The 16218-nt window shown below is 48.3% G+C and overlaps 1 protein-coding gene across 1 annotated transcript in view; it reads right to left on the bottom strand.

Annotated features, from left to right (window-relative positions):
* LOC124289838 (serine/threonine-protein kinase ATR-like) overlaps nt 1-16218 on the bottom strand; it is a 65749-nt gene that overhangs the window by 36197 nt on the left and 13334 nt on the right. The window contains 6 exon segments of the mRNA XM_046726517.1: nt 2676-2790; nt 3249-3353; nt 4036-4155; nt 10950-11006; nt 11340-11425; nt 12266-12358. Of these exon segments, the coding sequence (XP_046582473.1) occupies nt 2676-2790; nt 3249-3353; nt 4036-4155; nt 10950-11006; nt 11340-11425; nt 12266-12358 (576 nt within the window).

Raw genomic sequence — 16218 nt, 5'->3', positions numbered from 1 at the left:
TGCTGCAGACACCTCACTGTGCCTGCACTAATGTTCAGGGTACTAACTGGGAAACAACAGATTGCCAGCAGTTTTCAAGTTCGCTTCATGTTTTAGATATTATTTATATTTAACATTATTTCATAACAACCTATTCATACAGTTAATGTTTTATTTATCACAATTACAGACATACAGACCTACAGATAACGTTTTGGGTCACCGGTTATGTATTCGCTTGTTTTCATCTCAACTGGGTATCCTAATTTTCCTTGAGTTACCAAATAAATTGTACTCACTTCACTCAAACTCAATTGGGTATTTTCCATTAATTGCAAAAATATAATAAAGTTTATATGTTAGTGTTTGATATTTATATTTGATCTGTAATATGAAAAACGATAAGAAAGACTGCAAGTTGCCAAGTTCATGTCCTGAAATAGAACCTCTCAATATACCTCATTTATTTATCTATCCACCGGTACGCAAGCTAAGATTTGACATTTTTGTGTGTACGCATGTAAGATCACATTTATTGAGTATTTACAAAAATTCAAGCATACTTGTACGCAATAGACTTAATAGGAATTGAGTTTTCACATAAACATTGGCGTAATTTAAGCAGATATGCAGCTTATCTGTCCCTCTGGACATACCATCATTTTACAACATCATTTGATCAGAAGGAATAAGGGCTGAACGAACATAGCTTTACTATATATATATATATATATATACTTTGAGAGAACACTTTCCACCTATCATTTCACAAATCATACCAGGAATGTGCGGAGGCATTTCAGGGAGCACTAATCCCCAAGCTGTTATCATGTTTATACTTATAATCAAACTCCCTATCATTACTCCTGGGTGCAGGCACACTGAGGTCAGACAATTTGATACACGTCTCACTTGACATTTTCCAATACCTCATTATTTTTTACTAAACATATTATAAACAGTTGTAACGTTGGTCACAACATTTAATGAGAAACTCAAAGAATAGTGAAATCCAACACACTGTAAAAGATGTCGATTGCATACATCATGGTAATTCTTACTGATCCAGTGATAAATCTACAAATTCAACTGCCCGAGTCCCGGGACTCACTGAGCTGAATAACTATGAGTCCCTCAGAACTTTTATGAGTCCCTAACAAAAATTAATGCCACAAATATTATTCAAACTGGTTTATTGTTACTATAGGTTGCACAGGTGAGTCTGACCGGTCTGGGATATTTCACAGAACAGAGCTGGTAGTACCTAAATCGTAACAAATGGAGACTTCCATTTTAACTTGTAGTTCATACCCTATCACATCAGACACAGATGTTAACAGATCACTGGCAGTGGTTGGAGAATCATAGTTGATTTTACCTTCCTTGAGAATTTCAATGTCTTCGTTTTCAAATTCATATAAAAAGTCAACAAAACGTTTAAACTTTGTCAGTGGGATGTTTTCACAAGCTAACCAATGAACAGATTTCATCAAGGCGACAGCTGCTTTGTCTTGTTTTTCATACATACGTGCAGTTGCAACCTGGAAATCATCACAAAGTTTTGGAGCCTGAACGGACAGTTTATTATCATTATGATGAGATGTCTGGTCAAAGTTATATTTTAAAAATTTCTGCATTTAGCACCTTGTGTCATACCATTTTCAGTACATAGTTTACAAAATATCAAATCACCTTTCCTGTCATAAGTCAGCCATAACCGGTGAGTAATCGGCCAACCTGACTGAAATGTCCTAACTTTGTCTTTTATGACAGTATCTATCTGGGCGGCATGTGGATTGCTATATTATAAAGATAACAGCAGGGCTCTTCATGACCTTTGACAAGCAAATGTTTTCTTTTACTAGAAAAATAAAAAGGTTACTAGCCAGACCCATGTAATTTCACTGTAATATTTTGTGAATAATGTTCTACAATTCCAACCAAAGTTTTGCTTTATTTCTTCACTCTGTTCATTGATTCAAAAACAAATTACATCAAAAGAAATATGCCAACTGGAAGCCACTTTAACAAGTATGAACACAAATAGTAACTGTCTTATTATATCATAAATGTCATCATAATTATAAATGAAATGATGCATTTATATGATTACTTTTCCAGGGCTTGAGATTCAGAAACTTAAACAACAGAATGACATTCTATTTCAGCAGAACTTTAACTCTGTCAAATGTCACTTTCACTTTCAAATTACATGCAGATAGATTTAACAGTTGTTCAGCTACTGACTTCAGCTGCCTGCTTTTCTCTAATTGGTACTGAGAGCTCAGATTTTGTCTTCACACTTGGATTCAGAGTCACAATGTTCATTGACCAATCAGATTGTCTTGATAAACCTCATTTGCATATCGCTTACCTCCCTTAGCTTGTTTGTGTCTATTTATAGAGTGTAAAACTAGGTTAGTAGTTTTGTATACTTTGATATTGCCTCTCCACAAAAATAAACATTAGTGTTTCATCAAAAGCTTGCGTCCAAGGGGACGCACATGTAAAAAACATGTGAGTCCTGTCAGAATTTATTGCGTCAGAGACGCGGGACGCGGGGGTAGATTTATCCCTGCTGATCTGTTTTTTGTGGTCACCAATGTTGATCCAAATGCCATGTTCACAAATGCATAATAAACCAAAAGTTTGAGCTCAACTTTTTGACCAATCATATAAGCTAATCACTGACTTACCTTGTCTTCTCGCAGGAGTTTTCTAAGTTTTGAAAGGGCTCGTCTCCTCACATCTATATTCTCATGTTTGATGCCCTGTACTGAGTGGGCCAGCTGTGTTCCCAGGTCGGATTGACTACAATGTGACAATAACCAAGCTAGCTATTCTTGAAACATTCATAGCCCTACGAACTTCTTGAGCCCATTCTTAACACATTGGCTACGATCAAAGTTAAGAATTCTTAGTGCTACGAACTTTTCGAGAATAAGGGCCCAGGTCATTAGTTGGCTGTGATATGACACATGCAGATAGATGTAGTGTTATTTTTCCCAGAAAGAGAAGACAATGAAACCTCTTAAATTTCATATCATTCATATGAATAATCTATCAATCATTTTAGGAATTTGGAAAAAGAGACGGTCAAAAGATTTCAAAACTTCAAACTTGCTCCGATGAGTATGATTTGCAATTCATGTTATCTGTTACATCAAACAGATATTTCAAATAGCTATTGTATAATCTATCATATTTCTTTATCAATTCTATGGATTGATATTTCTTATATTAAAATAACGCCCACTATAACAGCTCACCTCGAGGGTCCATCAGCATACTGTTTCAGTACTGCATTAGCATCACTCAACTCGGGAATGTCTGGCAGGAAGTACACCTCGTGGAAGTGGTGGTGGAGGGCGGACCTGCAGCAAGAACAACATGGTCACACGCTGTTGCATCACAATAGTTTACTGTTCATTCTCATACCTCATACTTACCATATTAAGTGACTTGATGTTAGCGAATTAACATAGATCCGGGCTAGAACTGGTCTTTATTAACCCATGCTTGTCGTAAGAGGCGACTTAAGGGATCGGGTGGTTAGGCTCACTGACATGGTTGACACGTCATCGTATCCCAATTGCGAAGATCGATGCTCATTCTGTTGATCACTGGAATGTCTGGTCCAGACTCGATTATTTACAGACTGCTGCCATATAGCTGCAATATTGCTGAGTGCAGCGTAAAACTAAACTCACTCACTAATATGTGCTACCTGACCAACTTCTAGACAAATTGTAAGCATTTCTTTTTGAGAACCCTAAATCTTCAAGACCAACACATTATATGACAGTTCTTGTTTTCTTTGGTTTAATGCAGATATCAGAAGTGGAGAAGGGTTGCATAATTGCCTACTAACTATTATTGAAACCATCTCAATACCTAAACATTTGAACAGCTTGTTCTGAGAATATGGCAACAGACATGCATTTAGAACATTTTTTCTTTTCAAAGCTAACACATATTTTCCCTGTCATACTTTTTTACAAAGCAGAGAAAAACATGCTGTCACCATTATAAAGATTTATTGAAAACAGAACATGCCTGTTTTCCACAATCATGTATGTGAATATATCTGCCACTTGTTTTGGAAGGTCGTGCAGGAACGGCAGCAGTGTCGCCACAATCTGAGACAGCATCGTCCCCAGGAGGGGCAACTCTAGGCTGAAATGTTCAAACAGACATACCACAATCTGAAAAATTTAAAGTTTTCCAAACCTGCAGAGGTTTTCAATTCTTTGAAGAGAAACTACTACGATCCTTGGGGTACATATTATGCATTTTCGGCTGTAAAATGTCCAAACCTGCTGTGACAGTTGTATCAATGTTTTTTTTCCTCGAATAATGTCCCAAAGATTGTACAATAAAAGATTGTACAAACTCTTTTATTTATTATCTGGACCCTACCTCGGAGTTACCTCCCTTAAGCATGCGCACCAACTGGGTAGGCTCCTAGACCATTATCATCATTCCTTCTGCTGAATTCTCATCAGTGAACAGAATTGCGGGGAGGTGGGTGGGCCCTACCCCAAGGGCGACTCTCTTCAAAGGGTTGAAAACCTCTGCAGGTTTGGAAAATTCTTTTCAGAGAGATCGTCCTTGGAATACATATTATGCATAAACACAGACTCCCAAAGACCGGAGGCCAGGGAGGAGGGAATTCTGTCCAAGCACACACAAAATATAGCGATCATTATCATGGAAAAAAATTGAACAGGCGCCATAACACTCACCTGTCACTCGACCCAGTTTAGCTTCCTTGAGAGGCATTATGGGAGGGAACTGACAGGGAGGATTTGTGCTCAAAGGCGACCTCTAGCATAATGAGACATTGCACGTAGTGCGAATGTCAGTGAAATCCGACCCACTAAGTGGCTTCTTCGTTGAGAGCACCGTGGGGAAAACAAAATACCACTCACTAGCGATATCGTAACTCCTTAGAGAATCGAAGGGGTACAGGTTCTCTGAGTGCTTTCGTAGCAGACATGTCAATAATGGAATCATTGTACAGTAAGCGTCAACACAAACCAATAAACCAAGACTCACTTGGTCAGGGTGGCAGGACACTGTCCACTGGAAAACGATGCGACCAAAGCTTCGCCGCGATTGCGTGAATGTGTATCGAGCTGATAATGGCGATATAAAAGTGCTTGGCGGCTCCAAATAGCGGCAGAGCAGATCTCTTCAATGGGGAGTGCGCTGCAAAGAAAACTTTGATCGCGCTACTGCCCTGACCGAGTGAGCCTTCAACCCCTCAGGGGAGGCTTGCCCTTAGCCTGATAAGCGGCACAAATACCGCGAAACAAGCCAGCGAGAGACAAAGTTTGCTTGCTTTCGCTGGCAGACCAGCTTCTTCCGCCACCGTAACAACAGAACAGCTGGGTACCCGTCTGGATCCCCTGCGTTAAGTTTGATATGAACTTTGGCGTCTTACGGACATCCAGCGGGTGAGTGCTTTCGTGGAGTGGTCCCCGATGTGGAAGGCTGGGTAAGAGTAGGAAGTTCGATAGGAGCTGTCACATGGAAAGCGTGATCGACCTTCGGTCGGTAAAGTATCTGGGAGGCTTAATGCTGACCACGATCCGTGTGAAACACAGTCAGCGCCCGGGTCGGACGACATAGCATGTATATCGCCGACTCTTGACCAGATGTTACCGCCACCAGAAACACAGCTTTCCAGGTCAACAACTGAATGGAAATAGCGATAGGTGTGAGAAAGTGGGACGGACAGCCAATCGAGCATGATCGACAAATCCCAAAGGTGGACTGGTTCGCCTGAGAGCAGGTCGAATCCGTTCCGCGCCAGCTAGAAAGCGCTGTACGAGAGAGGGTGCTGCCCCAGAAGAGCACCATCGACAGGGGTGTGAAAAGTGGAAATAGCGGTGGAGTAGTCAGCGAATGGTCGAAGCCGCCAGGCCTTCTTCCAAACGAGCTTGCAAAACTCCAATACTCGGACTAAATCCGCCCAGAAAAGGGATCTGCAATCCCCTTATCTGAACACCAGCGGCGCATAAGCGGGACCACCTATCCTCGCATACTGAGCGTTTGTCGAATCCCTTCTGAAGCCAGAATTGTGTCTGCAACTGCTGCAGGAATTCCAGCGTGCCTCGAGGTTAGACCTGACAGAGGCCAAGCCACCCACTGAATCCGTGGATTTGGGTGGGCTCCGTTCTGGAGTGAGAATGTCCGGTCGCAAAGGTAATAGAACAGGAGGCTGAGCCAGAAACCTGAGAATTACCGAAACCAGCTCTGTGACGCGGCCAAAGCGGTGCCAGTAGCACAAGTAGCCGAGCTGGCTGGGTGGACAGCTGTGAAAGGACACGGGGAATGAGTGGTAATGGCGGGAACGCCCAGAGCACTTTGCCCGTCTAATCCAGCAGGAAGGCGTCGGGCAGCCAACGCCTCTGGTCCGGTATCCAGAGCAGAACATCGGTGTCTGATGCGCCCCGCAAACAGATCCACCTCGAATCGACCCGCACAACTGGGAGATTACTGTGAATATCTGCCTGTCGAAAGCATCCACTGCGTAAGGGCCAGGATCCGGGCGAGAGCCGCATCTGCTCGCGACGCTCTCCAGCCCCGAGATAAACAGGGAGTACCTGACAATCGTACTGGTCGCCCAGAGGAGAAAGTCCCACGTTCGGAGGAGCGCTGGGGACACCGTGCCTCCCTGCTTCAGGATGCAATGACATGGCCGCCTGGTTGTCTAACTGAAGACGGACTACCTGGCCACGGACATGCTCTCTGAAGCCGAATACCAACCGCACAGCTCTCAGCTCCAACACGCTGATGTGAAGCAGAGCTTCGCTTCGACCAGAGTCCGAAGCCGACAGACTGCCCAGGACGCCCCAGCCCGTGAGGGACGATTCGTCTGAACTGTGAGAGCTGGCGTCGGGATTTCCAAGGGAACCCCTGGTGAGATTCCCGACATTTGTCCACCACTGAAGGTGAGGTGTCAACCACTGGGGACTGTGAGACTCGCGCCCAGATCCTCCGTGGTGAGTCCACAGCCGAGCCAAAGCTTGCTGTATGGGGCGCATCCTCAACCGCCACCACACTACAGAGATCGTTAGCCGCCATATGGCCCAGTAGACGGAGCCAAGTCCGTGCTGGTGCCTGGGGCTGGAGAGGAATGAAGATACCATCTCCCGAACTCTGGTGACCCGGTCGGGCTTAATAAGGAAACGAGATCCTTGTTACGCTTGAATCGCGCCCAAGAAAACCAAGTCCTGGGTGGGTACCAGGTCGGATTTCTTGAGGTTGATGATCCACCCCAGTCGAGTTAGAATGTCTATCACTGTGTGAGTAGCATCTTGAACTCTGGTGACCCGGTCGGGCGACAAGGAAACGAGATCCTTGTTCGTTTGGAATCGCGCTCCAAGAAAAACCAAGTCCTGGGTGGGTACCAGGTCGATTTCTTGAGGTTGATGATCCACCCCAGTCGAAGTTAGAATGTCTATCACTGTGTGAGTAGCATCTTGACTTCGCTGGCTGTGTTAGTGCTCCGAGCAACCAGTCGTCTAGGTAAGGGTAACAACGCCTTCCTTGCGAGCGAGCTAGGGTAGCTGGGACTAACATGAGCTTGGTGAACACCCTTGGGGCAGTCGATATGCGAAGGGGAGCACCCTGAATTGGTAATACATCCCGTCAAAGAGAACCGAGGTACTGCTTGAACGAGGGATGTATGGGCACATGCAGATACGCGATCCTTTGGGTCGATTGACGTGAGCCAATCGCCGGCTGAACAGATGAGATCACCGAAGCGCAGTGTCTCCATCTTGAAGGATGGTACTTCGAGCATGTGATTCAACCCCTTGAGGTTGAGAATCGGACGGAACCATGCCGTCTTTCTTCGAGACGAGGAAGTACGTGGAGTAAAATCCCGTCCTGTTCCTCTCCCGGTGGAATGCGCCGATTGCGGACTTGTCCAGCAGAGCCTGAACTTCGTCGCGCAATATGTCCGCCCTGGCTTGACATGACGGCACCGGAGTGCGACGTATGCCGGTGAAGTCGGGCGGACCTCGCTTCCACAGTGGGAGATGGCCTATGCTGACCGTGGGCCAGCACCCAAGCGTTGTTGGTAGCCTTCTCCCATTCCGCAGGAATAGAGAGGCGGCCTCCCACTGGGATATGGGGTAGGAGCGCTGCGCGTGGACCCTAGTAGCGAGCTGACTGGGTGTGACACACGGCTTGAGCGCAGCCTGTTGGGTTAACGGGAGGTCGGGGCAGACCTCCCCGCTCGCTGAAAAGGCTGGGAGCTAGTCGAGGACTGCTCTTGCCCCTACCCTTGGCGGACCTACTCCTCCGCCTACCCCTACCAAGCGGCGGCCAGCCGGCAGACTTCGGGTGTAGGCTGCACCCGGCGGAGGAAGGTGGCACGGGAGCGCTGGGCGCGATGCCACACCAGCGGTGCTCCAACAAGGCCTTAGAATCCTTGAAGGAGGTAGCTGCAGCGGCAGCCTCCGTATGACCTGCTGTGCCCGGGAAAGAGGGTCGCTCCCAGACGGAAAGGGAGAGCCAGCAAGGTCTGCTGTGTTGCTGCCGAAAGTACCTAGACGTCGACAGCCACAGCCTGCGCATCCCCATGACTGCGCACATCACCGCCGACGGCAGCAGACCGCAAAGAGTCGCCGCCGGGTGAGCCTGAACTTCCGACAGCTGACGGAGTAGCCGCGACATCGCGGCGACATCGCCGCCAGCATGCCCCTCCGCACCAGGGCCGACCCTCTGTAGGCCTCATGGACCACCACCCGCACCTGCTGCATCAGCGTTCCCGTAGACCTCCTCCGTAGGTCCTGCACGCGTGCGCGAGGGGATCCAGCGAGGGCAAAGGTGGAGTGAGGCGCCTTGCCGAAAGCAGCGGAGCTGCTCGGAGGAAGCCGAGCCTCCCCAGGGCGACGGAAGTGAAAACACACTCGTCCAACGATCGGATACGACGAACAGGGAATCCTCCCAAGCTGGTAGCGCCAAGACGAGTTCAGGTAAGTCAAACCTGACTCGGGTACCAGACAAGAGGGGATCGACCACGCCCGCCGACCAACGATGGCAGAATCTGGAGCTGCGTCTGTGAGGGTTGCCTAGGGGCAAACGCCTTCGCCAGGCAAGCGGAACTCAGTCGAGTCCACGCTACCAGCAGGCACCGCGGCCTGGGGTAGGCCTCGGCAATTCTCTGCCGGACCTCCCGCCGAAAGGTCGAAGCAAAACGAAGCCGTCATGCTCCTCGACCTCCCCAAGCTCCATTGCCTCGGCGTCCGAGCCCGAGTCAGAGGCTGGGTCCCTCCGTAAGAGGACCCTAACCCGACCCGGTGGACTGCCCTAGCTTGGGCACCACAGGAAGGAGGAACAGACCGACTGCTCCACGCCAGCGCCAGCCGGGCGTCGTGGACCCGGTCCGAGGACGCTGGAGGCAGGCCAGGCAGAACTGGTGCCTCCGCTTCTCATAGGGGCGGGTGCGCGCGGGACGGAATACCAGGAATACTCAGCGGCCCAAGCGCAAGCTCGAGAGAGGGGACTGGGAGCACCTCCTCTCCCGAGCAGCCGAGGCGTCCGGATTCGAAGCCAGAGGCAACGGATCGACAGACGCCTTCAAGGCTGAGGGATCTAACCGGGTCGGCGATCCCACCCCAGACTCTCCAGCCCCCGTCCGAGTGGGCGAGGAACTCCTGGCGGAGACCTCCAACCGACTCCTAAGCGAAGGACTTCATTGAGTCCATCTGCTTCTGAAACATCGACTCCATTAGAGACATGTCAAAACCACTGAAGTGGTAGGAGAGGGAAGGCCACGGGATTTTTTTCCTTTTTGGACGCCCGTTTAGATTTTGGCGGGGAACCTCGCGGCCAGGTCCCTCCGCCTCCACGCATCTCAAGCGGTAAAACAGGGTGTCGGCCGCCCGCCTCTTCTGTGCCCGGGGAAAAGGCCAGACAAATTGAACATGTATCAGCCACATGGCCCGTCTTCTCCAGACAGGCCACGATTGGGAGTGACTGTCAGCCCGGGAATACTTCCCCACAGACCGAACAACAGGTAAAACCTGAAACAAACACGTAAACATGTTAGTTAACTTGTGGCCAGAAGCAGAGAAACACGTAGTGAAAACATTGAAAAAATACGTGAAGGTTACCACGAAAGTAATAGTTGGTTTTAAAACGCAATATTATGCACCACGCTGCACGCTAAACTTCCCGCCATGGCAGAGCAAACTTATGCGTAAACCACGGGAAAGTTTGGCGTGATTTTGATAGTACTTATACAAAGTCACAATTATGAAACAACCACTGTAAGGCTTTACTGTTATTGTTTTAGACAAATAAAAACCAAACATACAGGTGGTGTCTCAGACATCTTAAAATACAGCGCCGTACGGCTCATGAAAGGGAATCACAACGAACGTCTGTTCAGGGCCGTGACAGCAGAAGGAATGATGATACGGGTCTAGGAGCCTACCCAGTTGGTACGCATGCGCTAAGGGAGGTAACTCCGTGAGGTAGGGGCCGTATAATAAATAAAAGAGTTTATTTATTGTTCAATCTTTTTATTCAAAAAACATTGATACAACTGTCACAGGACATTTTACAGCCGGAAAATGCATAATATGTACCCCAAGGACGATCTCTCTGAAAAAGAATTACCTGCCCGCAAATAATTTAGGGTTGACAAGCGACGTAGTTTATCATCCAATTGGAATGCATCATTTATTTTCACGAGTGAATTAATAATGATTTAATATCCTGAAATATGATGAATATCTTCATATACATGTCTAAATTTTAACCCGACCGTCGGGTAGGTGAATTTGAGAATCTGGCAGTCCGTGCTGAAAATAACCCGTCCCGGGCGGTAGGGCAGGCAGGTATTTTAAACGCTGCTAAGATAAAGTTACATCTCATGAACCCAACTCTACTTTCACAGAGGATACTTCACCCACAATTGTAATTTGTTTAAGGCCGACACTACTTACCTTCTAACAAAGCCATTCCAGGCACGACACGATATCTCCACAAATTGTCGACCAAGTCTGAAACAGTACAAATACATCTGCATATTCCAGATATTTCCATTAATTTCATGAATAAGCCAATTAACATTCTTAATTCAATTATGAACAACATCAGATTTTGTTAAAGCTTCAAACATATTGCAAACTTATTCACAGCATCTGTGTAATGATCTTTACTTGATCAGGGATTTGCATATTCTCTGATGGAAGCAACTATTTGCCAATCAATTAAACTTGAAAGTGGCTATATGAAGTTCATAATCAACAAAAAATATTTGTGTTAAAGCTGCATACAGCATATTCCCGCTATATGGCGGCGATTCTGGAAGGAGGAGATGCTTGGCACCATACCTGAGTGTGTTCATCACTTTGTGTCTGATGGAGCTGATGTGCTTGGACCCCATCAGCTGGATAATGGCGATCAGACTCTCCATGGCCTGGGAAACAGACAGTAAGCAGGATCATTTTAGCAAAGGCTCATATCTTTCTGTCTCCATTTTCTAGGCCCATGTGCCAAGATAACGAACAGACAAATATAATAACAGAAATAAATGTAAAGCTTTTAACCTTTGATATTAGGACAATAATGTCTGTTGATGAGCATCAGCATTCGAAATATCTGCCTGCCCGGCTGCCCGGGACAGTTCATTTTCAACACAGCCTGCCAGATTTTCAAAATTCACCTGCCCGACGGTCGGGTTAAAATTTAGACATGTATATGAAGATATTTTGTGGGCAGGTAAGTTTTGGTCAGGACTGGCAAATTTTACATCTAACCAGCCCTGTGGTCTGGCTGAGTTGTTTGGGAGTTTCATACCCTGATGAGCATGACAGTTATTTGACAGTATTTTAAAGAATATCTTTTAAAAAAGATATATCTGCAAATCGATAGATAAATAAGAAGTTGAGTCATAAAATCTTGCTTAATTTTTCCAATGTCCCTGCAAATTACTTTTTTCTTTGCTTTCATTGTTCATTTGAAGAGTTACACTGCAGTCCTCACTATTCATACAAAATCACAGAACACTTAAAATATTAAAGTTGGACCTGACAAAGCAGTGATTCGACTGAGCCAAGTCCAACAACATCAGGGTATGATGAGAAGCAAGTAATGATGAGAATGCAGTAATCATGTACATCCTGTATATTCACCAAGCCAAACCACATACATGTCACCTCTTACAAGCACATATGACAGGGGAGCTAACCCAGAATTCCAACAAGTACTGACATGTAACACTGTAAGATGGGGAATGAACTACTGAGATACTTCTCACCAGCTGCTTGTCCTCCATGGGAGTGTTGGGGTTGACCAGCTGGTAGTCGAAGGATGCGAGGACGCCAAGCAAACGAGGCTCGAGATAGTCTGCCTATGATGGAGGAGAAAATTTTCCAAACCTGCAGAGGTTTTCAATTCTTTGAAGAGAGTCGTCCTTGGGGTACATATTATGCATTTTCCGGCTGTAAAATGTCCTGTGACAGTTGTATCAATGTTTTTTGAATAAAAAGATTGTACAATAAATAAACTCTTTTACTTATTATACGGACCCTACCTCACGGAGTTACCTCCCTTAACGCATGCGCACCAACTGGGTAGGCTCCTAGACCCGTATCATCATTCCTTCTGCTGAATTCTCATCAGTGAACAGAATTGCGGGGAGGTGGGGTGGGTCTACCCCAGGACGACTCTCTTCAAAGAATTGAAAACCTCTGCAGGTTTGGAAAATTCTTTTCAGAGAGATCGATCCTTGGGGTACATATTATGCATAAACACAGACTCCCAAAGACCGGAGGCCAGGGAGGAGGGAATTCTGTCCAAGCACACACAAAATATAGCGATCGTATCATGGAAAAATTGAACAGACGCCATAACACTCACCTGTCACTTTCGACCCAGTTTAGCTTCCGAGAGGCATTATGGGAGGGGAACTGACAGGGAGGATTTGTGCTCAAAGATCGACCTCTAGCATAATGAGACATTGCACGAGTCGCTTAATGTCAGTGAAATCCGACCCACTAAGTGGCTTCTTCGTGAGAGCACCGTGGGGAAAACAAAATACCACTCACTAACGATATCGTAACTCCTTAGAGAATCGAAGGGGGTACAGGTTCTCTGAGTGCTCGTAGCAGACATGTCAATAATGGAATCATTGTACAGCAGCGTCAACACAAACCAATAAACCAAGACTCACTTGGTCAGGGTGGCAGGACACTGTCCACTGGAAAGCACGGTACGACCAAAGCTCGCGACGATTAGCGTGAATGTGTATCGAGCTGATAATGGCGTATAAAAGTGCTTGGCCGGCTCCAAATAGCGGCAGAGCAGATCTCTTCAATGGGGAGTGCGGCTGCAAAAGCTTTGATGCGGCTACTGCCCTGACCGAGTGAGCCTTCAACCCCTCAGGGGAGGCTTGCCCTTAGCCTGATAAGCGGCACAAATACACGAAACAAAGCCAGCGAGACAAAGTTTGCTTGCTTTCGCTGGCAGACCAGCCTTCCGCCACCGTAACAACAGAACAGCTGGGTACCGATACGGATCCCCTGCGTTAGTTTGATATAGACTTTGGCGTCTTACGGACATCCAACGGGTGAGTGCTCGTGGAGTGGTCCCCGATGTGGAAGGCTGGGTAAAGAGTAGGAAGTTCGATAGGAGCTGTCACATGGAAAGCGTGATCGACGACCTTCGGTCGGTAAGTATCTGGGAGGCGAATGCTGACACGATCCGTGTGAAACACAGTCAGCGCCGGGTCGGACGACATAGCATGTATATCGCCGACTCTTCGACCAGATGTTACCGCCACCAGAAACACAGCTTTCCAGGTCAACAACTGAATGGAAATAGCCGATAGGTGTGAGAAAGTGGGACCGGACAGCCAATCGAGCACGATCGACAAATCCCAAGGTGGACTGGTTCGCCTGAGAGCAGGTCGAATCCGTTCCGCGCCAGCTAGCTGTATGCCAGACGAGAGGGTGCTGCCCAGAAGAGCACCATCGACAGGGGTGTGAAAAGTGGAAATAGCGGTGGAGTAGCCAGCGAATGGTCGAAGCCGCCAGGCCTTCTTCCAAACGAGCTTGCAAAAACTCCAATACTCGGACTAAATCCGCAGAAAAGGGATCTGCAATGCCCCTATCTGAACACCAGCGCGCATAGCGGGACCACCTATCCTCATACTGAACGTTTGTCGAATCCCTACCGAAGCCAGAATTGTGTCTGCAACTGCTGCAGGAATTCCAGCGTGCCTCGAGGTTAGACCTGACAGAGGCCAAGCCACCCACTGAATCCGTGGATTTGGGTGGGCCCGCTTCTGAGTGAGAATGTCCGGTCGCAAAGGTAATAGAACAGGAGGCTGAGCCAGAAACCTGAAATTACCGAAACCAGCTCTGTGACGGCCAAAGCGTGCCAGTAGCACAAGTAGCCGAGCTGGCTGGGTGGACAGCTGTGAAAGGACACGGGGAATGAGTGGTAACGGCGGAACGCCCAGAGCACTTTGCCCGTCCAATCCAGCAGGAAGGCGCCGGCAGCCAACGCCTTCTGGTCCGGTATCCGAGAGCAGAACATCGGGTGTCTGATGCGTCCCGCCGGACGCAAAAACAGATCCACCTCGAACGACCCGCACAACTGGGGAGATTACTGTGAATATCTGCCTGTCGAGCATCCACTTGTCGCGGGGCCAGGATCCGGCGAGAGCGCATCTGCTCGCGACGTTCTCCAGCCCCGGAGATAAACAGGGAGTACCTGACAATCGTACTGGTCGCTCCAGAGGAGAAAGTCCCACGCCCGGAGGAGCGCTGGGGACACCGATGCCTCCCTGCTTCAGGATGTACGACATGGCCGTCTGGTTGTCTAACTGAAGACGGACTACCTGGCCACGGACATGCTCTCTGAAGCGCCAATACCAACCGCACAGCTCTCAGCTCCAACACGTTGATGTGAAGGTGAGCTTCGCTTCGACCAGAGTCCGGAAGCCGACAGACTGCCCAGAACGCCCCCAGCCCGTGAGGGACGATCGGTCTGAACTGTGAGAGCTGGCGCCGGGATTTCCAAGGGGAACCCCTGGTGAGATTCCCGACATTTGTCCACCACTGAAGGTGAGGTGTCAACCACTTTCGGGGACTGTGAGACTGCGCTCCAGATCCTCCGTGTGAGTCCACAGCCCAGCCAAAGCTTGCTGTATGGGGCGATCCTCAACCGCGCCCGCCACACTACAGAGATCGTCGCCGCCATATGGCCCAGTAGACGGAGCCAAGTCCGTGCTGGTGCCTGGGGCTGGGGAGAGGAATGAAGATACCATCTCCTAACTCTGGTGACCCGGGTCGGGCGACAAAGGAAACGAGATCCTTGTTCGTTTGGAATCGCTCCAAGAAAAACCAAGTCCTGGGTGGGTACCAGGTCGGATTTCTTGAGGTTGATGATCCACCCCAGTCGAAGTTAGAATGTCTATCACTGTGTGAGTAGCATCTTGACTGGCTGGCTGTGTTAGTGCTCCGAGCAACCAGTCGCCTAGGTAAGGGTAACAACGCCTTCCTTGCGAAAGCGAGCTAGGGTAGCTGGGACTAACATGAGCTTGGTGAACACCCTTGGGGCAGTCGATATGCGAAGGGGAGCACCCTGAATTGGTAATACATCCCGTCGTGAAGAGAACCGGAGGTACTGCTTGAACGAGGGATGTATGGGTACATGCAGATATCGCGATCCTTTAGGTCGATTGGCGTGAGCCAATCGCCGGGCTGAACAGATGAGATCACCGAGCGCAGTGTCTCCATCTTGAAGGATGGTACTTCGAGCATGCGATTCAACCCCTTGAGGTTGAGAATCGGACGGAACCCGCCCGTCTTTCTTCGACGAGGAAGTACGTGGAGTAAAATCCGCCTGTTCCTCTCCGGTGGAATGCGCGCCGATTGCGGACTTGTCCAGCAGAGCCTGAACTTCGCCGCGCAATATGTCCGCCCTGGCTTGGCATGACGGGCACGGAGTCGTCGTTATGCGGTGAAGTCGGGGCGGACCTCGCTTCCACAGTGGGAGATGGCCTATGCTGACCGTGGCCAGCACCCAGCGTTGTTGGTAGCCTTCTCCCATTCCGGCAGGAATAGAGAGAGCGGCCTCCCACTGGGATATGGGGTAGGAGCGCGGCGTGGACCCTAGTAGCGAGCTGACTGGGTGTGACACACGGCTTGAGCGGCAGCCTGTTGGGTTAACGGGAGGTCGGGCAGACCTCCCGCGCCCGCCGGG

Source organism: Haliotis rubra, unplaced genomic scaffold (assembly GCF_003918875.1).
Source record: "Haliotis rubra isolate DU_JTF1 unplaced genomic scaffold, ASM391887v1 Scf112, whole genome shotgun sequence".
Classification (NCBI taxonomy): Eukaryota; Metazoa; Mollusca; class Gastropoda; order Lepetellida; family Haliotidae; genus Haliotis; species Haliotis rubra.
This window is presented reverse-complemented; position numbering and strand designations above follow the sequence as displayed.